The 23,383-nt window shown below is 36.7% G+C and overlaps 2 protein-coding genes across 4 annotated transcripts in view; both read right to left on the reverse strand.

Annotated features, from left to right (window-relative positions):
- Positions 1-9,214, reverse strand: part of LOC113665478 (uncharacterized) — a 32,235-nt gene extending 23,021 nt beyond the window's left edge. For all 3 annotated transcript variants that reach the window (XM_089213293.1, XM_089213292.1, XM_089213291.1), the window contains exons 1-14: positions 8,819-9,214; positions 8,552-8,643; positions 5,971-6,033; positions 5,573-5,630; positions 4,547-4,648; positions 4,004-4,081; positions 3,819-3,857; positions 3,313-3,414; positions 2,965-3,147; positions 2,351-2,421; positions 1,846-1,935; positions 1,562-1,637; positions 1,127-1,240; positions 471-573 (exon numbers count right to left, since the gene is read on the reverse strand). In XM_089213293.1, the coding sequence (XP_089069419.1) occupies positions 471-573; positions 1,127-1,240; positions 1,562-1,637; positions 1,846-1,935; positions 2,351-2,421; positions 2,965-3,147; positions 3,313-3,414; positions 3,819-3,857; positions 4,004-4,081; positions 4,547-4,648; positions 5,573-5,630; positions 5,971-6,033; positions 8,552-8,643; positions 8,819-8,917 (1,270 nt within the window). In that variant the 5' untranslated portion in view covers positions 8,918-9,214. The remainder of the gene's footprint in view (positions 1-470; positions 574-1,126; positions 1,241-1,561; positions 1,638-1,845; positions 1,936-2,350; positions 2,422-2,964; positions 3,148-3,312; positions 3,415-3,818; positions 3,858-4,003; positions 4,082-4,546; positions 4,649-5,572; positions 5,631-5,970; positions 6,034-8,551; positions 8,644-8,818) is intronic.
- A 4,914-nt stretch (positions 9,215-14,128) lies between these two features.
- On the reverse strand, positions 14,129-19,402 carry LOC149041988 (bile acid-CoA:amino acid N-acyltransferase-like). The gene is made up of 3 exons (XM_089211803.1): positions 18,844-19,402; positions 15,436-16,247; positions 14,129-14,329 (listed from the first exon to the last, which is right to left on the reverse strand). The coding sequence occupies exons 1-3, from the start codon at positions 19,325-19,327 to the stop codon at positions 14,279-14,281; spliced, it is 1,347 nt and encodes a 448-aa protein (XP_089067929.1). The 5' UTR covers positions 19,328-19,402; the 3' UTR covers positions 14,129-14,278.
- Between the last annotated feature and the right edge of the window lie 3,981 nt (positions 19,403-23,383).

Raw genomic sequence — 23,383 nt, forward strand, 5'->3', positions numbered from 1 at the left:
TAACTGGGCGTCGCCATCGCCGGTATGTGTCACTGTGCAATGTTAAAAGAAAATAGTACTTTTTGTATGTAATGGCATAATTAGTAGACTGTGTTGTTAATAGAGCTGGATACTGTAAGTAGTGTAATTATTAGTGACTGTAAGTAGTGTAATTATTAGTGACTGTAAGTAGAGTAATGTAAATAAGCATTGTAATTAGTGTAAGTGGTGTTTCATATTGTATTGTAAGCATTGTGTTTGTAATTTAAAAAAAAAAAAAAAAAAAAAAAAAAGATCTAAAAATGTCCTTGACTGTGTGCTCAATATCGTCAGTCACTTCTGAATCCATTTTACTTCATTGTTAAAAAAAAAATCTTGAATAAAACTGTAAGATTTGAAAAAAAAAAAAAAAAAAAAATTAGGCATAAAAGGAACCAAATCGTGAAGCATAGAATACGCAAAACCTTACAGAGTACAGAAATTATCATCACCTTCTTCAATGTTCCATACTCTAACAGTGTCATCAGACGAGCATGTGAGAAAGGATCCCGGTGGCAGAGCCGCCTGGCGATTATCAGTCACATTGGGGTAAACCTGCAACATTGAATATACAACAATTTTAAAAAAAAATGTGGTGAGGTGAGCTGAATTTAAACCGTCCTCATCGTAGGACCCGTAAAGACCTGTGCGCAGTTTTTTTGAAGACAATTTCAAAGAAATAAAGTAAAATCTCTGGTTGAGGGCCGTGCGCGATAGCACGAGCTGAGAAAGAAAAATCATAGCACTCCGTACGGCCTTGAAAATGCTGAAAAAAGAAGGGAGGTCATGTGATAAAATTCTTATTGACTGAAACAGGTCAGGCCGAACAGGAAAAATACTAGGCCCTAGGTCATGACATTGGAACCTCGCACCTTATGACCACGAGCCACACCTTTTCCCATGAGGCCCCACCTGACTCAGTTAACACCTACAAGCAAGTAAACAGTTCACGTCTCTGTTTACAGGACCGTTATTTACACATGAATTTATATTGTGTGGCTGACTTAATCTGTAAGTGGGACAGATGAAGCTGGTCCCGTGTTCCTATTGGCTACCTGAGGGTAAAAACTGAGACTGCCAGATCTGTTCCGCCAAACTTAAAGTTTACCTCAACTCCCCATACACACGTGCTGTGGTAAAGTGACGACCAAGCTTTTCCAATCTTTTTCATGTCCTTCACGTCCCATGTGTACAGACTATGGTCGTTATAAACACACGTCAGCTATAAGAAAATTAGAAAGAAAATTTTCGGCAAGGTGACTCAGAATAAGAAAATGCATTCAAAACAACGTGAAAAGGGTCAAGGCATGTAGTAAAAGCATTATTCTCTTGGATGTTCTCGAAATATACTTTTCATTCCTATTTTATGACTTTCCGTGATCCAAGCTCAAATTCCATGGTTTGCCAGGTTTGCCAGATTTTCCTTGGCCCCTACAAATTGTCACGGCTTAACATCGTGCTGTCAAACTGTTTCAAGCAAAAGACTTGCCTGTCAATAATTTTGTCACCATAAAATGTGATAAAATCAAAGACATGAACGTACCTTATGGTTTACTGTGTCAAACGCTACAGCAACGGCGTCTGGATAAGCTGCCTGCTCAGACTTTGACAGAGGGTTACTGGAAAGACAATTAGAATGAAGTTAACTTAAACACAGCAAAAAATATTAACCAGACTTGTATGCCATAAAGCGAACCTTTAACTATCGCACGGACACTACTTTATTTTTAGGCTTAAGTCCCAATAATCCACCTCTTGGATTAACTGAAAAATGTATTGTCAATTCAAATCACGCTCCCTTTGTATAAAAAAGCATGTTAACTTTACCTGGAATCAATGCCTTCTGCTACATTAACACCCAGAAAATGAGGCTTTGGAATGGTTACTATAAACTGTAACTTCAATGGGTTGAAAACTCTGACAAACAAATACAAAGATATAATAATGAAATAAATCATCACTAAAAAGCAGATTGAATTGTGACTAAGTTTGAATATCTAATAACTACGAACTCTTTATCGTCCTCATATCCTAGCAGTATGCAGGAAGTTTGTCACAATGGACCTACTAAAATGGCCTAGTCTGCTAAGAGTCTCTTAAAAATCAGTGGTAGAGCATCCGACGAACTAATCGGAAGCTTGTAGGTAAATAAATAAATAAATAAATAAATAAATAAATAAATAAATAAATAAATTAAATAGACTTTAATGGCTATCACGATTACTTGTGGACCCAACAGTTTACATTGTGGGCCAGAATCCTATTTGGAGCACTCAGAATTCTTTTTATGTCAGTATCATTCACTGAATGACATCTTCTTTCACTCAGTTACCTTATTATTCCATCAGCACATCCACATATAATGTAATGTTCACTGACTGCCAATGCATATGCTTTAGATGTCTGGAACAACAAGAATTACATGTAACAAACATGTTTACTGTTATGATAATTGATGGCAAAGCTAACACAATAAACTTGCAAATGAAAATCATACAGAGTAATGTCATACCTCCTGATGGGGTTAATATTACTGATTTTATTTACTAAAGAAGTTCCTTCAAAAATTTTCCGCCTGATAAGGCTTTGGTGAGATCTTCGCATGGTATAACACCATACAAAATTTCAAGGAACTGCTTGTTGTTTGTGTGATTGGAAATTTCAGACTGGGGGATGCCAGGACACAATAAAAAAACAACCAATAACTTTTCCAAGAACAAAAGAGATTCCACAAAAGATGACTTGGCAGCAAACATTTTTGCTGCAAACTTTCATTCTTCCTGATCATTACTACACAACATCTGCTCCATTGAGAGGACAGAGCAGAGACTGAGTGATACTTAAATTTGTCAACTAACTGGTGAGTAGTCTGACCTGTTATAGAATCCCAGGACTACTTAAACAGTACTAATGGTTGAAAATTGGATAGTATTTATTGTGAGATACCTTGAGCTCAACCCAGGTGTCCAGCACTCTCTTGCTATTGATGGAACACAATAATCCTGAGCTAGTCACACAGTAAGTGATATCAGAGTTAACTCCACGACCACATGCTACATCACAAAACGTGTTATTCCTCTGCTCTCCTAAAAGTCCAGCTCGCCCATTGATTACCAGTGTCTTGGAAACCTGCCAGATTGGAATCAACACAGAACATTTAAGTAAGCCAGTTAAAAGTTTTCCCCAAGTGATCAAAATTATTTTCATAACAAAAGATTTCTCAATCATCAGACAACAAACAGATATTATATCTTTAGATCAATTAAAAAAAATATAAATTTTAACTTTCCTCACCTTAGATTTGTTTGATTCAGTGTCAAAATACCAAAATTTCACATGACGGACACCAACAGTAACAAAGTAGCTACCATTTTCAGAAAATGAAAGTGCTGAAACCTGACAAAAAAGAGAAAAAAAAACCCAGCATGAAGAAAATTGAAGTCTGACTAATGAAAATCAATTTCACTTGATTGTTGTGGCATTTTAAACAAAAATGACCAAAGCTGGAAAATCTAAACTTGCCTAGAGATTGACACTAATGTAGGTAAATAATTATCTAAAATATATCACAGGCTGACATCACATAATTCTTTGCTGAACAAGTTCTTAGGAACTTTCCTCTCAGAGTGCCTCTCTTGAGAGCACACTTAATTTGGAGCCTCGCTCTGTTATGTGTACCACACCTTCGTGATGAAAGCAATTAAAAAGCCAAAACACAACCAAAAAAAAACAACAAAAAACTCCACTCTATTTGTGAATAGCATGAAGACTACTGATGTACAGTATGACAGAAAACCCACCTTTGATGAAACTTTGTTGCAGGCCACCTTTGTACCGCTCTGTTAAGGAAAAAAAGAGTAATTTGAAATGTATCATGGACATAAAAAAATGGACGCCAATGAACAACCTGAACATCTGTTATCTCAAGAAATATCTTGCTAAAAATTACTGCCTGTAAGCAGATTTAAAGTATGATCATAGCTACCTTCCAGTTCCATATATTTACAATCATGTCATGCTGGAATCCAACAGATGCCACATATTTCAAATTAGGTGAAAAGGCCTAACAAAAGTATCAATAAGATTTCATTAGCTACTATCAACTCATGCATACACTGACTAATACTTAGTTACCAAATAGTTAAAATAATATATTCTCACCAACAGACTGTATGTGCCTTGTTAAAGAACATAAATACACGACTAAGCTAGCCTAGTTCAAACTGGAATACCAACAAAATCATAACTGGGTGAGCTTTGTTACAAGGAAATAGTTTTAAACAATAGTTATAACTACATGAATTTGTCAACTAGAATGATGAGTCTGCTTTAAACAGGAGATACATTTTCATGTTTTATTGTGAAAATGTTCATAGAAATCTTTTCCTCATTGATGTGAAGTGTTGCAAAATAAGTTTCAGAATCATCAAATCAACACTATTACTAACATTGGAATCATTGATAATCTGAATGAGATGCCAATGATAATTATTGAAATTAATATTTTTATGAATTATTATTAACCTACCACACATGAAATACCAAATTTATGTCCTTTGACCATCTCTGATATCTGTGGATGTGACTGGTCTTCCATGTCCCACACACGCACACATGGCATATGACCACTCTATTCAAGAGATTGCAAAAAAAAAAAAAGCTAAGTAAAAAAGAAAAATTCTCAAAACTTCTCTGTTTTGAATTACACAGCCTAGGTTTCTTCTACTTTCTACACCAATGCCATTTGAGCGGCTAGAAGTACTCCTACCAGTCCAAAGAGCTTAACATTGCATCAGAGCACCTGCAGCTTATAAATGGGAAAACTATCTGCTTTTATATAATAAGCTCAGTTATGCATGCATTCTGATTGGTTCTCATTTATAATCTATTGGAGGACAAACGTATAGATGACATTAATATTAAAACTTTTTTTCCGTATATTTAAATTCTTTATTATATAAAACAAATAGATTCCAAGTTGCCATGCATCTGTTCAGTAATAGATCACAGAGGACGTCAAAATGTGGTAAGAACATCAGTGACACACTCGGCCACACCTCATGTGCCTTTTTTCTTGTTCTTACCACATTTTGACGTCATCTGTGATCTATTACTGAACAGACGCATGGCAACTTGGAATCTATTTGTTAAATTGACTGAGTGAGATGACTAACCAGAAAATAATTGGCTCAAGGTTATGATGTACAGACTGGTGCAGTGATGCAACCATGAATGTCTTTCCCAACTTAACTCAGTCAAGAAGCATTTCATTACATGACCCTCAATCTCTCTCCTTTTTTTCCTTTCTTCTTTCAGCTTGTACCTTTTAGGGCTTTATGGCTTTTTTCAGCCCCATTCACACTGTTCTATACTATCCTCATACAGGGTTTTTTTCTAAAAAGTTGTCCAGGAATAGTGCAAGTATGGTTGTACAAGTCACACAATAGTGATTCAGGAGCAGAAGAACAATATCATTGAATCACAAGGTTACCAGGTCTGTCAAAAAAAACTTGCACCCAGAAATATTGAATGAGATATCAAACTGAAAGCTTACTTCTCCTGTTGCCAAATATTTTCCATCACCAGAGAAAGCCACAGAAGTGATTGTCTTCCTGCAAGAATAAATAATCTAGGGTTAATTTTCACAAGGCTGTAAAGAAGTTCTGAATCACCTTATAACTTTAACCATGCACCATGTTATATTACAAAACTTTCCAAGTTAATTGTCAAAGGTTTTAATCCATCAGTGACAGATGGGGAACAAAGTTGAGGATATGCCACCTTCTGTTTGCAATCAGCTTTTACTGAAACTTCTGCAACACATCTGTAAAATGGGGGCTACAGAATCAACCAATAAAATTTGTAAACTTACAGGAAACTATGAATTATATTCATGGTCAGCTGCTTTCTGATTTCCTCTATATACATCTAGTGTGAACAACTTTTGTTTACCTGGACGTATTTAGGACAAAACTCTGTTGGTTCTTCCTAGGGTTAAACAAGACCACCACACATCTAGTAAAGAAAATAACAGGAATTGTCAACTTTCAACTCTGTGAAAATGTACAGGAGGAAATAGCAGATACATTTGCATAACACAAAAGCTAAAAGAAATTTTCAAACTGGTACAGCAATCATACTATCTGATGAATTTTGAAGAATTCCATGTGATTTGTTACCGTAGGTACTACAGGCAATTTTATGTATTACTGCCTGAGAAGGAGAAATTTGTATTATTTCTTGGGCAACAGTATCATAATATAATATCATGATGTACCCTGATGATGAAATAATGAAAAAATGTTTGGCTTTTATTGTTTAAATATATTGTTGCCTTGTAAATACCTCATTCTAAACCTAAGCGAACTTAATGGACATCAAATTTTCAATTGTTTTTGTCTGTTCACCACTCGAACAGCAAAATTATGCATCTGATGCTTTCCGTTCCTGTGTGTTGAATTGCAAGTAGCCACACCACTCAAACACGCATGGAGATTTAAATACATATGACTGTGTGCTAAATATTTGGTACATGTACAGTACACTCAAGAAAGAAGCAGAGAGAATGAAGAAGAGTTAATAAGACTGGTTTATAATGTAATGTCCACATTAAAGAAAGATGGGTATATCGACCAAGTGGCCAAGCTTTTTTCTCTCCTTTTAGAAGGACGACACTGTAAACAGATATTATAACTAGTGCAATATGGTGCTGGGAAGCTTTTTCTTTCTTTGACTGTGAATTCATAACTTTAATGGCATCAGCAAAGATTGACTGTGTGCCAACTACACTGCATAAACTTTGCGCATGCTTCAGTTTCGAAACAACCTACGCCTATTAGGTATATTAAATGTGTCGGTCAAGCATATCAAATATACAGTGACCTGTGATATTTGATACAAATCAATTAGTTTTGCATAGTCCATGTTCAAACCACATATCTAACCTGGGCCTTCAAACTTCTTCTCTAGTTTCAAGAAAACTCTAAAATTACCATGTTGATTTTTGGAAGCTTATCTTTTAATTTTCAAAAACAAGGTCATGCTGTCAAATACAAAACAAAACATGCTGCCATGAAGCAAATATTGAATAAACGAATTGTCAAATTTACAGGTAATTTCATACCAAACTCCATGGGACATTTCTCACTTTTAAGAATGGTCATTCCCTAAGGGAAATAAATAGATGTACCTAGATCATTCAATCATTTGATCGACTTAATTTTACTTTGTTCCTCTCATAATATATACCTCATTCTTCGTAAGCAAGTAATTATTCTAATTACCCCTTCCTAGAGCAAAACAAAATGCAAATATAGTATGACTTGACAACGAACTGAGTATCGTGATGTCTCAACAGCTGTGAAGTATGCAATAACAACTGCCCCTCTAGACGCAGCGATCGAAAAGATTAGAATTGACCTTGCGGTTCACGAGTGAAAAAAACTAGCCGAATCGAGACTGTTTCTGAAATCGCTCGAAAATATTACTTAGCTGCCCTCAAGTGCGAGCAAATACAATATCGAAATATAACAAATGAATAAAAAACAAAGAGCGAATAGCTAGGAAACCATAATAACTCTCTCCAGGAAACTAGCCGCGGCGATTAAATTTGATTCTTTCCTAAAGTGCTTAACAGGGAGTTTTAAAGCTTGAGTTCTCCGTTCCTCTTGCAATATTCGAAGACACAATTTAGAAGAACATACAATTTACACGCAAGAAATAACTTTTTTTGTACTCTTTCAATTCTAGTCAACCTGTATGCAATTTTCAACTGCCGTTATATTATCAACAGAGCTACCAGCAATTTCAGTCAACACGTCCGATTAGGGCTAAAGTATAGCTTAAATATTTCATTTTGGATGCAATTATTTAGCTCAACGTCAACGCCAGTTTTCTAAAAAAAGACGTGTGAGATCAGAGAAAAAATTATGAATTATATATGCTTCCAGCGGAGCAAAGTTATTTCAGCATTTTTTTTTCGCATGAAAACAATACGGCGAACATCAGTGTCGCCTTTTCTTCACGTTTTTTATTTATCCGGAGGATATTATTCAACAAGATCACTGAACTAGCAACAGCCCAGAACAAAATCCAAATAGTTACTCGGAAGAAACAGCCAAGTCGTGATTAAAATTTAACAATAGGTTTTCGCAAGAATATTTTTGCTTGTGATAACCTCCTTAATATTATGAGTTGTAATATTTTGATAAGCGTCGTCCATTTGTCTTCGTGAAAACAAATTATGTAGCTGCAAATTAAAAAGGATTCTTAAGTAAGTTAGTTACATATCATGTATCTCAAGCAACAAGTCGTCACGTACAATCTTCCTTTCCTTCAGTGCAACCTTCTGTTATTTACACATTTTATCGGCGAAACATTTCTTTATCCGATACCTCAAAGAGGCGAAAATATTATCCAGAAAATAAACTTAACCACATTATATAACCCACGCCATTCCTTGAGGCAAAATTAATTTGTATGCTGGCAAAATTCACGACAAGAAATGTCTGGATTTATAAAAAGTTTGGCTCACCCGGCCGGATAAGCGACTACTCCAGACAACGGGTCACAGGCTAAAGCTGCGTTCCTGGAGACTGTCAAACCCAGAACCTTATCGAGAGTCGCCTAGAAGGAAAAAAAATCAAATAAAATAAGCTTAGGATAATCCTGGAGAACTCGGACAGTATGCTTTAATTAATCCGTAAACTCGCCAAGAAGCATTCAAATTATATTTGGAAGTAAACTAGAAGTGCCTACATTTCGTCGAAGGAACGGAACAAAAACACCGTAAAATACTCACCCGTTCGGTGATAGGACGTAAATCCCTCTGGCTGTTCGCTTTTCGCACTACAAGTCGCCTTGTTGGCGGTGGAATTCGTCCAAGTCTATCTGGATTCATTTCATGTCCTCAAATCGTCAATAGCGTGTGTACACTTGACGAGCGAGGCTTTGTTGTACGTATGACGGCTTGAGAACGTGATCAAGGCTTGTATCATGTCGGAGCACCGACATAAAAGCCAGAAATTGATTTAATGTCACGAGTATAAACCCATTAAAATGGTCGCATTCCGTAACTCATAGATAATCCCCTCACAGCTTTTACCTCTCGTTCTAAAACAACTCGTTACGTATTTCCGATGAATGTCCGAATGATCAATCAATTCAAAATTTTCTTGAGCCCGCCACCGCAAAGTCCGCGTGAGTGCGCTAGGCCCAGCTTACCACGGCAGTTTTGACGCGCAGCGTAGGCACGCAAGACGTACAAAAAAAACAATTTTTGTGTTGCAGTTGTGGGAACTCAAGTTTACTCAGGTCATTACAAATTGAGAAAAAATTAAATGAAGTAATAAAAGAAGTAGAAATAGCTAGAAAATGTAGAATTGGAGCTCTGATACTTATAAGACGGGGGCACGTAATTCCATGCGTCTGTAAACTCTCATGAAGACTTACAATAATACATCAAGAACTACTGCTCCCCCAACCTACCCCCTGCCCGTAGCAAGTCGTTTACTTTCCTAGTACCTAGATCTCAAACGGTCGAAATCATTCAAACGAAGCTTTCTTTACTAAAAACGTGTTACCCAGGCCAAACAAAACAGAAAAATATTTTATTCCATATGCAAATGCAAAACGAGAGCAAAAGGTGTTGCAGAGGCAGAATTTGAAATAACGAGCGATCATTATGCAAATATTTTGCGTCTTTGAATAAAAACTACTTGAATTCCACCAATCTTTTTTACTTTCTTGCGCAGCTCAGCCGATCAGATCATTTTTCCTGAGACACTGAAAAAGTTCGGATTCACCAGAAATCCTTCGTATTACTGTTAAATTTGGTGGCTGTCTGTATCATTGCCCGTGAGGGAAAAGCTAAAATCATCGTGCAGTTCTTAGCAGCCAAGAAAGGCTTTGAGATTTTTTTAACAAGACTCTTATGGTAAAACTCTTGCGAACTGATCTCACATCAATCCCGCAGGGTTTAGATCTTCTTTTAGAATTGGTGACACGAGAAGAAAGAGATTATGGCGTACAACAGTTTCGCAAAATACATGGACTTCCGGGTTACAACATGCTAAAAGGAAATATTACCTATTAAAAAGTTGCAGCGTGATAAAATTTCACAGCGAAGGAAGAGCAAACAAGTGTGAGACAGATGAGCAGAAAGCGGCCATCCTTACTTCACACGATTCAATTTTTATTTGTAATTCTTATTCATTTTCTCAAACAACGTTTCCTAGATTTCAATATCATTACAAAGAGTACGTTACCTAAATCTAGTTTTAAACAAAATTAGATCTAGAAACAGAGTAGATAAAATATCCTATATCTTTTCTATCTCCAATTTCATTTCAAGAAAATCTCTGACAACGCTTGGGATGAATAAAAAGGTATTTGTTATTACACAGTTGTTACTTTTTTCCATTTGTTCAAGGTTATCAGAAATGGGATACAGCCGGTTTCTGGGTTCATTCGATTCCAATCTTGCATAGATGTGTTATCTATTTTCATCGTAGACCATTGGAAGTTGTGAAAAGCTAGATAAAAACTGGGACTCAATGTCCTAACGTGGAAGGTGAGGCCGTTTTAATTGAATCCATGATGATAATATTCTGCTTACTGCTGGGATAGGGGTGTCGATATTTGATGCTTTTGCGCAAAAATGATGGTAAATTTACGCTTGGTGATTCAAGTAAAAGATGATGCTGCCTAGTGAACAACATACTTAGGTATACGTACTCGGAGAAAAAGAACTCCGAGTCGAAACTACGACCTCCCGAGTAGTACTTCGGATTATGTACCACTGAGCTATAAGAGACTTGTGGCAAGATAGGCCATTTAACTAGATCCGTGGTGACAACTTCCTGTATTCTGCTTCTTCGAAAGTCAGTCAGGTGTGTTACTAATAAGGTGTTATTACGTAAAACAAAAATTCATCCGCAAAATAATATGCACTTTAAACTGAGTGGAAGAACTGAACGGGAAAATGATCGGTTCGAGCTCATGATGTATTCTTCTTTTAGCTCACTGGGGGCTTTACAGCTTTGAATGGCCCTGGTTGCGTCAACAGGTATGGCCCTCATACAGGGATTTTTGCCTGATATATTACTACATAAGATACGTGCAGGGCAGTGCAGGTCATGTATAAATATATGTTATTTGCCGGCTGGGAGGTCCGTGTGGTGAAAAATTGTGACCGAGGTCATAGTTTTTCACCATACGAACCAATCCTTAGCCGGTAAATAATATATTTATTTGTTTTTAACTTAGCGAAATTCTTTCCGAAAGAACCCGAGTGATTTAGGGCTGTAGATACGACAAGATCTTCCATAAACAGAACAGTTTTTGAGCGAGTAAATGGTAGTTAAAATAGAGGTAATGCAAATTAAAGAGAGATACTTCACCGAAACATTTTCATTTGCGTATCGATAAAGGTGATTTAAAAGGCCTCCAAACAAACTTTGAAACACTATTTTTACAAGTATCTGTCACCATCTGACACCTGTCAATTAGAGAGCGCGCGAGGAAAAAAATGCGCACGTACACTTTTGAAAAACAACGAAACTAGTTCGGCAAGGACTGTCACGACAATGTTTTCTTCAAAAACAGTCTATGATCTAACGGAAAGTATTATTCACTCTCATCGACGATTAATTCATGTACGAAGATTTACCTCTGTTCATTATGTAAACGGTGAGGAAAGTAATTGTAAGTAAATTCAAATTTTTTATTTTTAAGTTGTGAGGGTTTGCTCTTTTGTTTGCTGCAAAGACGTGTGTAAATCTGGTCTTTCCTCCACAAAAACTAAATTCGAATGATACACTCCAACGAGACACAATAAGATTTAATACGGCCTTTTTTTACTGAATTCCTCCAGTTTCTGTTGTGCAATTTACGGTACAAATGTCCAAATTGAACGGACTTGGAAAGACTCACGAAGAGCGTACATTTGTTGTAAAACTGAAATCAAAACTTCGCTCTCGCTCTTTCACTATGAAAAAATTGTTTGAGAAAATTCAGATATTAAATGAATGAAAGTTTCATCGATCAGCTCAACTTTAACCAAATACTTCATGTTTTAACTTTTTAGGTACTTGTTGTGGACGATTAATTGACAAATAGAGAAGCCTTGACTGTGCTCTGTTCAGTTATAAAGCGCGCAGGAAGCGGCTAGAGCACGAAAGAAGTGTAGGGAGAAACACGAGACGTAGTCGAGTGTTTCTCCCCACTTCTTGAGTGCTCTAGCCGCTTCCTAAGTGCTTTATAACAAAACAGAGCACAGTCAAGGCTTCTCTATTTGTTTTATAATAAAGAATCCGTTAAATTCCCCATGCATTACTTTCAATTTTCAAAACAAACTTTATTTCCAAAGCGAACAACAGTGTCGTCAGCATGCTCTATACTCTCATAGAGCACGCTACAACAAGCCAATCAGAATCCCTTTTAGAATGGTTCAAATAATCTGATTAGCTGTACAAGACAAAAGCTGTCAAAAGTGTCAAACCATCAAAGTTTAAAAACCATCAAAGTTCACAATCTGCGATAGTTTACTAACTAAAATAGTTCGGCAGGTCGAATTTAAGGCTTTTTCCTGAAGTTTTTAATACAGAATCTTGAAGTGAAATGTTCAGTGAACTTCAGCCGAATTATGGCTCATAAAAACACGCGAGTTTTTTCACATGATAAGGTAGAAAACAAACTGTTCAAGGCGAGTGTTTTTTAAATGAACGACAGCCGAATACACCGGAACATGAAGGTCGCTCGGGACGACAGCGCCGCAAAACTCGGCTACAGTGACTGAAGTGACTTTCCACTCAACACATCGGAAAGGATATCAGAACAAGCTCTTATTTTTTCACTCGAAGGGCGGCCGATGTAGTTTTTGAGGCTTGCTTTACTGTGATGACCGGAGATCGCCATGATAAGCGAACCGCGATGGATTTCAGCATGATCATATTTGCTCAGACACCGTCATGATTAGTATGAATTTTAACAGTTATGCCAGTTTGGTTATATTTTTCATCATTTCTGTTTTGTTCTGTTTTGTTTTTGAACTCTGAACTTTATATACTATATGAGTGTTGGCTGTGTTTGATTTTACTACCGTACGTAAGCTTGCAATCTAACTGAGCCTGAAAATCTTTAAAACTCGGAATGTCTATTTTGTTTTTCCTTTGAGGATTTTCGTATCTGCTCACGTTTTAATAACGTAAATTACGGCGCCTGGTATGTTTACAAACCTTTTTTTGGTTCTTCTGTTGCTACTTGCCGACTCGCTTGTTCCGAAATTTCCCTTTCAATTATTGGAAAAAAGCTAAAAAGAAGTCCCGGAAAAGGTCGAACATAGTTCAATTTGGCAGATGGCGTGACAGCTTTAGCTCAGTTCTATGCTCTATACTCTCATAGAGCACGCTCTTTCAACCAATGACAGCGCGCGTTATATCCGAACTTTATTATAAAATTTATTATAGACGGTTTTTGGGCTGCTTGTCACGTAATTACACTATTGCTAATACAAATTCATTCTGAGACCAATATTTTTCTGTCAACCAAAGTGAATTGAGAGAGAGAAAAGAGAGGATTAATAAGTTATTAGTTATCGGCTTGAGGTAGTGACCAACGTCTTTGCTTAAAAATACTACCCAGCTGGAAAAACGAGATATATTTATGGAAAATGGCAACGAAAGTTGGGATGTACACGGCGACTCACGAAAGCGTTACCGCGGCCCGTGGGCAGAGATAAGAAAATACTGACCGGGTAAAGAACCAATCAGATTGCAGGATTCGTTACCGTGCCCTCTGAAAAAAAATAGTACATTTTATTTGTCTGAAATTATCTCGATTAAAACTGAGGCTAAGTGAAAGCTAGGAAGGGCTTGTTTCCATTCTTATCAGGCAGCCGATATATTGATAGAAAACAACAACAATAACGATAACAACCAACTGCATGTATTCCCATGCGATTTTGTTCCCTGTTACTCCTTTACCTGGTTCCCTAAATCTGATTGTTACTTCTCCCCTCAAGCTGATTTACATTTCCTTGAAAATTAGTTACGAGACTTTGGTGTTATATGACAATAACAAATTATATCTGATAGAGCAGAGTATTCTCATAACCTGTTTATTGCACAATGTGTGGATACCAAAGTGAGAAATAACATGTTAATCACTTGTGTGAGTTTAAGGGTGAAGCTCTTTGACTGAATTACATGTATTCATTTTAACACAGTTTTTTTACCGATCACACAAGATAAGTCATTCTTAATTAAAAAGCTTTCAGAGCAAATTCCTCCCTTGCAGTCATTTTTTTCCATACCTAAGGAGAGAAAATAATCAATTTTTGAATTAATATCTTAATAAAAATTTTGACAGTTAATCTTTTGGGTTGAAGAAAGGAAAAATAATTGAGCACCCATATAAACAAGTGTAGGGTAATTGATAAAAAGGAAAACAAAACAAAACAAAACAAGAAATTATATCAAGAAAAAGTGTTAAAATGTATATCTTAACAATCAATGATATGTAGACAGCATTTACGTAAAAGAGGACTTTTCCCCTGTTTAAATAGTCCTATCCAAGCAGGACAGGGCTGGCAGGATTCTATGCAGTTATGAAAACCCTGGACGCAGTAGTGGGTGTGCACAACAGGGTTTTTCGACCCCTCGGATTAGAAAAGATGAGGCTATGCAAACATTGCACAGTACTTCATTGCTTTCAGTAAAATACGTCCCCAAAATTGCACGCGGATCCATAAACTTAAAACTGGTCAAGATTTTTTATTTTAAACACCATTGCTTTTAGCGCTTGGAGTCTGCTTGGCTAAGTCTCACCCCTCCCCCCTTCCCGTGGAAATTGTAAAATCAGAGGGCTTTAGGACGTTTTGAACCACAATACTAGCTCGTAATTTTCTTTGGAAATGTTGCTCAGATACCCTACAGGCACTCCTAAAAATCACGGCCGCCTATTTTAAAGGCAATCCTCTGTATAAATATCGTGAGTTAGTTCGTTACTACAGGATTCATTTCTTGTTTTTATCAAAACGTTAAAAAAAATATTTTGACTTTACTCGGTTTTAATTGAATTAAAGATTACTGTGCAACTGAATTGAATGGATAATTTTCAATTCAGTTTGTTTACAAGAAGGATTTATGAAACTTCAAAGAAAATAGCCGCATAAAGCTTTGAATGAAAGCAATTAAAACGTGCAGGCATAGTGTATAGGGACATTGAACTGAAATGATTCCGCGTGGGACTGGGCCACCCATATAATTAAATGGACACATGCAAGAGATTATAGTCTCTTGGCACGTGCAATTTTTGTATGTTGTGGAACCTAATGTTGGGTCGAACGAAAGCCTCGGTGACCTGTGGTTATCTGCGAAAGTTCTCAAACACATGGCAAGCATTAAAATATTCTTATACCTCACTCTCTGTGTCTTGTTGGAGATGTTTTCGCAGAAAATGTAAAATCTTTGGCCAGCAGTCTTCTTGTGTTCTGGCATGTGCAACAGTCTCCCCTCCCCAAGCTACGTAAGGGTAACCACCCAATTCTTTAGCAACTTTGCTGAAAGAAAAATCAGAAAGAGGAGAGTAGAGTGGCTCGATGAGATGTCCCGCTTGGGGATAAAGCAAGTTAGTGCACAAATGTTCTTTTCCATTCTCCTTCAAGCGATCAATAATGAACTTTACTGTTAAATCGGTGGGCATGTTCAAGTCAGCAGTTCCAGAAACCAGCATGACAGGGCAATTGATGTTCTCAACTGGTGTAATAGCTGAGTATTTGGAGACTGTTGTTGGATTCATGTAATCGATGTCAGTTGGTAGGGCGAAACGCCAGATGCTGCCCTTTTCTGAAGACACCACTTTGCTCTCATCTAGGGGTATTATGTCTGAGACTCTCCCTCTTAATTGGAAAGGGAGAGGGCAGGCGATTACCATAGGTGAAATGGCTACAACGGCCTTTATTGGTGCGATCTGATAGCTTGCCATCAACAGTGCAATCCATGACCCATAGCATATAGCGTGCATGCCGATACCATGTGGAAGCACTTTAGGGTGACTTATAAGCCAGTTGGCAGCTTCTTCAAAATAATCCAAGTTTATTGAAGATGGAATCAATGGTTGATCTTCATAGCCCAAGTAGGCCAAAGCAAGAGTGGCAAATCCATGAGATGTCAAAAGTGAAGCCTTAAATTCCACTAATCCACCTGCAGCACCAAGCAGATCTATGACTCCTGTAAAGGAACATCGACTGATTGAGTGCAAGATATATCTAAAATGTGCAGTGGAGATCGTTAAGTTTTGTTAAGGACTGCATTTTCAAAGGATTGCCCGATCACTGCACGACTCTCTAGAATTTACAATCACGAGGAAGTTAGAAATATATATTGATGCTGGAAAATATTGGAACCAAGTTTTTTGGCTAAAAATTAAACTGAAAGCTTTGTTCATTGGAAATTATTAATTTGGATTGATCCACCGTAAAATAGACGACTTTTAATTCTGTTTTGCAGGCAGTATTTCACATTATCGATCAGTTGAGATCAATTCATCAAAATGGTAACGATGTAATCCATCTGCTTTATCTGTTCAATGATCGGAATGCACTCCACCTCGTTTTCTTTGTGGAGCAGTCGTTGCAAGAGGAAAGGAGCGTTCCGCCATTTTCTGAATGAATCTTGATAACCATTACAATTTCGTCAAATATGAATAGTGCATTAGCTGCTTTACTCTTCACTAATCATTCTATTCAATTGTAATAGGACAGTTTGCTGTAACCGGACACCTGTAATCACTGTATTGATCACAATAACCATGGCAACAACTACTTATCCTGAGAAAAAAAAAAGAATTTCCAAATTGGAGAAAATGTTTTCCTTTACATATTGTCTCTACCACAATTGTTTGTCCTAAATGTATTTTTTTTTTTTTTTCGGAAATTGCGGACGGTCATGATTAATTGGAAACGGTACTTTAATTTGTGTTGTTCCAATACTGTAAATCGCGGTCGTCCGATTTTGTTAAGCACTCGTATGATCACAGACCGAAATGGAGTCCACTTGGTCCTATTTCCATTATGTTTAACTGAAGTTCATCCTAAATTCTTCCATACAAAGCTTTGTGTATTTTTCCATGATTTGATAAAATCTCTTTCGCTTTAAATCCATCGCGGACCACAAAGACCACAAATTGCACGAGCCTTACGGACTCGTGCAATTTTGGTTTTGTTTAACAATTGGTCCAAGTGCTTCATATCTAGATGAATGCACAGCTGACGTATGAACCAATTATTTTATAACATTTTCAATCCGATGGAAATTTTTTTCTCGAGGGATTTGTTTGCTGACGTCATGAGCGTGCACAATAGGAATTTATATAATAAGCTCAGTTGTGCACGCATTCTGATTGGTTCTCACTTATGATCTATTGGAGGACAGACGTATAGATGACGTCATCATTAAAACTTTTTTAAATTCTTTATTATATGAAACAAATAGATTCCAAGTTGCCGTGCGTCTGTTCAGTAATAGATCACAGAGGACGTGAGACGGAAGAACATGAGTGACACACCCGGCTGCGCCTCGTGTGCCACTTTTTTGTTCTCACCACATTTTGACGTCATTGACGTCATTGTGATCTATTACTGAACAGACGCACGGCAACTTGGAATCTATTTGTCAAATGAAGCACGCTCGCGCAATTGAATTTGATCAGACAAATTTACTAGCTATGTTATAATAGTCTTAGAAAAAATTTACTCGTGCTTATTTATTTCAAATTACACTCGAAATCATGTGACTACCTATACTAACTAAATACCTCAAAACAAAACAATTTTACTAGTGTTACTTCATGACTTAAAATTTACTTACTAAGCTTAAAATAAAATACTGCTGGAGGCTACGACACATCCAAACAATAAACTCTAGTGATATTGGAGATTATCATTCTTTCATGTCTTTTACATTGGCAGGTTTATTGTTTTTTTAACAAAGTTGTAACTCTTGCATTAAAATAATAGGTTTTTGGATAAAAATAGTTTTAGATGCCAGATATTGACTCTCCTTTCTAGAAGAATGCTAAAGCATCAGACAGCGTATAAAATTAAATGGTGTGCAAACACCATCCCGAATTGCGGAATTAGCCATATCCAGTGCAAGGGACTCATTTTGATAATCAATTTATCCTTATGACCATTATTTTTACTTAACTTCATGTTAACTGTTATTAACGAGTATTTTAGTACTGGATTATTGAACAGAAACTGCGATGTTGGTCCAAAACCTACACAACCCTTTTTTAGCGAGAGAGATCATTAACTTCTTTTCCTGGAGTAATTAAAGCCTGAGATTACAAAGAGAATAAAAAGGACCCTTCATAGGGGTTTAAAACAATTAAGATGCTCTAGGAGTACTTGCATTAATGAAAATGGTTTTAACCATTGATAAAACCACATCTCAGATTCCTTTATTCTTTCAAGATCACCTTGCGGCATGGAAAGTTGGGGTTGGGGTTTGAAGACAAACGTTTACGGCGCGCGGTAAATGAAATTAATCTTTGCTGATTTGTTGAAGTAGCACAACAGTAAACTGAAGAAAAGTAATATTTTCTGAATTACGATCCGTAGCATTACATAGAGGTGATCAACCCAAAAAGTGATTCTTGGTAAAAGCCTGAACTGTATGTTTAACACTGCTGTCACCTCAAAGAGATCATGACACATCTGGGAAGTTTAATAGCGGATTCTGATTCTTTTCTAATCTCTAAAATCACTATTCTACTCTTGAATAGCAGTGTTTTTCAGATAAACGTCAAACTTTTGCTACTCACCAGGAAAAGGTCCATCACCCGGAGGAAGAAAAAGAGTTCCACGGATTCTTCCTTCTCTCACAGGAATTCTCTTCACTCCATCCGCCATGTACCCCTTCTCAAACGTATTGCTACACAAAGGCTGCAAAGAACTGGATTCCTGCGGATCCGTATGGCCATCGAAACAGTCCAGGACGACTTTGTAAGGCTTAGTGACATCAGATTTCGTCAGTCGAATTCCTTTTCTCTGCCCAGGTGATGGTGTCATGCTCCATAAGAGTCCCATTGCTGAAACTCCGCGGTAAGATCCACCAACAGATGGTTCACGACAAACATCAACCTGGCCATGTCTGGTAGCGATGAAGTGAGCGTGTGACTCGAACACTTTCCCGCCATCTCCAACAACTCGTGCCTCAAGTGTAATCTTCTGCAGTGGTTTCAGTCGAAATACATTAATCTTAGTTATTTTGTCGATGAGTGAGAATTTTGGCCACAAGGTAAGCATCTTCTTTGAAATTAACGACAAACTTGCCCGAGATACACCTATTGAGTCACCGACCTACTGCGTAAATCATCTCTCCTTGCATTAGTCATTAACATTTAACAATCAACAATCAACATGACAGTGACGCATTGTTTCCGGAAGGATGGACAATGATTGGTCGAAATCAAAAGAGATGACGCAAAAGGACCTCCCTAAATATTCAAAATATCAACGACAAACGACTTGGCAAATATTCAATATGGCGGCCGAAAATTACTGCAGTCGATTTCCTCGTTCATTTTAAATCTATGTTCAAAGAGTTACCATTCTGTAAGGAAGGTTTGAAGTTTCCATAAATGTTTCCTTTCATATGTTCGTAACGTGTAAAGGTTTTGTCGTGCATATCGTACAAAGGAACATCTTTTGCCGTCACTTATAGGGGTCACTATGAGTCATTCCTTGATTCTTTTGAGACATCCCGGTATAAAATATGCATTAATTTCTAGAGAAGCATTTTAATATCACATCTTAAGTTTTTGTGACAAAAGTCCTTTTGAGATTAAGCTTTTTCCCTCGTATTTTTCCTACAGTAAACTTCACATATTGTAAAGAGGTCATACATACACGGAGCTATAAAGCTGTTTCTTTTATTTTTTTATAAAGCAATGAAATTATCTAGCAACCTTTGTGGCATTGCAGGTGTAAAGTTATGGAATCCTTAATGAAATGGTTTCCGAATCTCCACAAAAATAGTGGGTTAATTAGGGGAAAGGAAGTGTGTGTGTGTGTGGAAAGTGTAGTAAGTGTAAAATGATGAAAAATAATACGTACCATTAGGCAGTGTAAAAATAAAAGGCTTATTCGATAAAAAACACTAACCTTGAGGGACCAACAAACAGCAACGCAGTTACGTCAACCACAAGGGAGCGTAAAAATAAAAACCATTAGTTGTTAAATTGCGTACTATAGAGTTGAGGGACCAACAGACTGTTAGGTAACCACGTCAACCACAAGGCAGTACAAACATTAATGATAATAATAAGGATGGTTAGAATGAAATGTTTTGAGATAGTCATAATTGGAGGAAATGAAATGAGGGGATGATTAATAGTACGGTTGGTAGGTTTTAAAAGTAGCAGGTGGGAGGTGGTGTATAGGGGGCTTACAAAATTTTTATGAAAACCATTCCTGGATTGACTATTTTGATTCATATAAGGGGGGATTCGTTTTGGATGGGTTGCTTTAAGGCGCTTTCGATAAACAAATGATTTGAGGTTAATGATTGATCAACGTTTTTTTATATTGTAAAATATAAACCAAAGAGAAATTCTCTCTCTCTAATATCATCTTAATAAAAATAATAAAAGTTTACCTGATGTTAAATTGACAATTATACGTTCTGAAAGGATAGGTATTTAATGTTCGATACAAAATAAGTGTAGTTAAAGGCTGCTTGTGTTCTTAACTTGTCCATTCAAGAAAGGTCATTTTCCTTGGTGTAAATCAAAATAAAACCAAATGTGTGATTTAGAGTTAATATTGTTCATGATAAAATCTTCATAAAAAATTTGTCTCACTAGTTTTTCTCCTTTCTTTTCAGTTGCCCAATGTTGTGAAGTAAGGATCCATTCTAATATAGGATGTAGAGAATAACCATTGCCAAGGCAAAATAACATTAATTGGAAGGTGTCTTGATCGCTTCTCGGTTTTTTCCAGAATTTGAGTCGTATGTCATTCAGCCAGGAGGAAAGTGGGTAAAAGGCATTACCATTGATTAGAGTAAGTAAGCTCCTTCCTTTTTCGATCAGTCGTGGTCCTGACAGGTGTCATATATTAGTGTTGAAGATTTTGATTGCTGAGAAGTTGTTCATGGTAGAGAAGCTGATGTGATCGCTAGTATATGTTTAAGAAGTGGAAGGTATAATATATTTACTTGGAAAAAAAAGTATATCAAGAAAAAGAGTAGCAAGTAGTTCAAAAGTGTAAAATAGGAAATTAACTAAACATCGAAGACATGAATCAGATGCTTAAAATATATCTTTTGGGGTTCAATTTTGCAAAAAAATTGTTTAATTTCGTCAGAAAAAGAAATTAAAAAAATACACTTTTTCTTTGGTAACAAGAAAAATGAAATAAATCAAACCAACTTAAGCACAGTACATTATTACCATAAATGTTATTATGAATCACTTGACATTTTTGTAGTTCAAAATTTGTATTAGTCCAAATTAGTATTGTTCTGTAATAATATTCAGAATTTCCTTATTTAAGCCGAAAAAAAAACCTGATTTAAAAACTGTTTGACATTAAAAAAGGAGATGGGAAATTGAAATAAATAAAAATTCCATTAACCATTTGACGTAAAGTAGTTATGAAAGAGAGCTTAAAAGAGAGAGAGAGAGGGAGAGAGAAACGGGTGCAAATAGCTACCCAGTCCTGGCAAAGGGCAGGGTTGGACACATTCCTGTACAGTCTAAAAGAGTGACGGTGTGCAACCTAAATAAAATGGGTAATAAGTAGGAAGGATATAGAGATTATGTCATCGTATTTGGTGGAAGTGACCGTGAGTGGAAGACAATATAGAAAGACAACCAGAGAGAGAAGAGAGAGAAAAAAATTTACCCGGGTGAAGAAGAGAGGAACATCGACACCAAGGCTCATGTAGTTGAGAATCTTCAGAGGCGAAGCTCAATTGAGCAGGGTTGTTTCTAGTCCGGTACCAGACCTTTGTCTGACACCCCTGTGCCGAGTCCAAAAGAATCAAAGTGCTCTGTGAGCAAACTCGTGAATTGACAGATGACTTACATGATTTGTTGGATTATGTTTAATGTTATCTGGTTTAGGGAACGTTGTGGTTGATCGTCATATTTAGAGTACGAGCAGTAGTTCAGTGTTCGCTAATGTAGCAAAGAAACAAAGTAACGTTGGGATAAGAAGGCATTACAATTGAAATGACCATGCTATTACATTTGGCAAGCGTGGATGATGTCATGTGTTTTAAACATATCTAATTTTTGTTTCTGGTTCAAAAGAAAAGGTTGGAAGTAAATGTGGGTGAAAAGTGAAATTTACTGTCTATCATTGTAAATATTGGAAAATCAAAGCAATACTGTCGTAATGAAAACGTTAATGATTCCCTCTTTATCAAATGAGACAAACGAGAACGAGTTTTGAGTGATATAACTGAGCCTAGACTGCCACCGTCATTTTGGATTTCCGCCTGGGTAGATTTTGGTCACGTGCTAGGCAAGGTATAATCGAGAACAAGAAAGAATTTCATTTAAGGCCTATATATCAATTTTGTGGTGTATAACTTTCGCATTTTAGTACGTAATATTTATTTTTAATCTTAAAATTGTCTTGAAACTTATATTAAAAGAAAATTGTTCTTTAAAAATTCGCTGAAAATCGGTAGCCAAAATTATTTGTTTAGGCGTTATTTGATTTTCGTGTTAACACCTGTAATTTCGTCAGTCACCGGCACCTTTTGTTGCTTCACACAGAAAAAACACACGATACGAAATGTAATGATCGATTTTGTCCCCAATCTCACGCCATAACAAAAAAAGCTTTTGAACACCTGTAAACTCCGAGCGCTTCGGAGTAAGTGATATTTTTAATGAATCTTCGGATTGTTTTCAAGTTCAAGGACTGTAAATTACAATTTTATGAAAAGCAAAGGTTCTCTTGTTTCAGTGTGAATCCTCGCACGCCTGCCAGTCGCTGGCGCCGCTTGTTAAAACTAAAACGAAAAAAACCAAACTCTTTTAAGATTATCATTGGCTTGTTTTTCACCCCACCACTATTCTTAGCAACAAAGGTCGCCATTTCGTTTGTTGATTACTCGCCAAAAACTATCAAATGCACTCAAAAGCCTAAAATCGAAAAAAGTTTACAGGAATCGACCAATCGAGCGAGCGAGTGCCATTCTCTACATCTTATCTACAACTCGCCCTTGCGCATGTACGCAATTCACGCGTTTAAAAGGAAAAGGAAAGGGGTTTTAAGTGCTGGAAAAGCTAATAGGGTTATAAGAACTTTTCGGAGAAGCGGTGGCTGATTACAGAATAGAAAAGG

Source organism: Pocillopora damicornis, chromosome 7 (assembly GCF_964200805.1).
Source record: "Pocillopora damicornis chromosome 7, jaPocDami1.2, whole genome shotgun sequence".
Classification (NCBI taxonomy): Eukaryota; Metazoa; Cnidaria; class Anthozoa; order Scleractinia; family Pocilloporidae; genus Pocillopora; species Pocillopora damicornis.

What these genes read in the sequence shown, in the direction of transcription:
- LOC149041988 (XM_089211803.1), bottom strand. Translation starts at nt 19,327, where the DNA reads ATGCTTACCTTGTGGCCAAAATTCTCACTCATCGACAAAATAACTAAG. An exon ending in GGGTGATGGACCTTTTCCTG is followed by an intron (nt 16,248 to 18,843) that starts GTGAGTAGCAAA and finishes GTTCCTTTACAG; the next exon opens with GAGTCATAGATCTGCTTGGT. An exon ending in AACAAGACACAGAGAGTGAG is followed by an intron (nt 14,330 to 15,435) that starts GTATAAGAATAT and finishes TTCTCTCCTTAG; the next exon opens with GTATGGAAAAAAATGACTGC.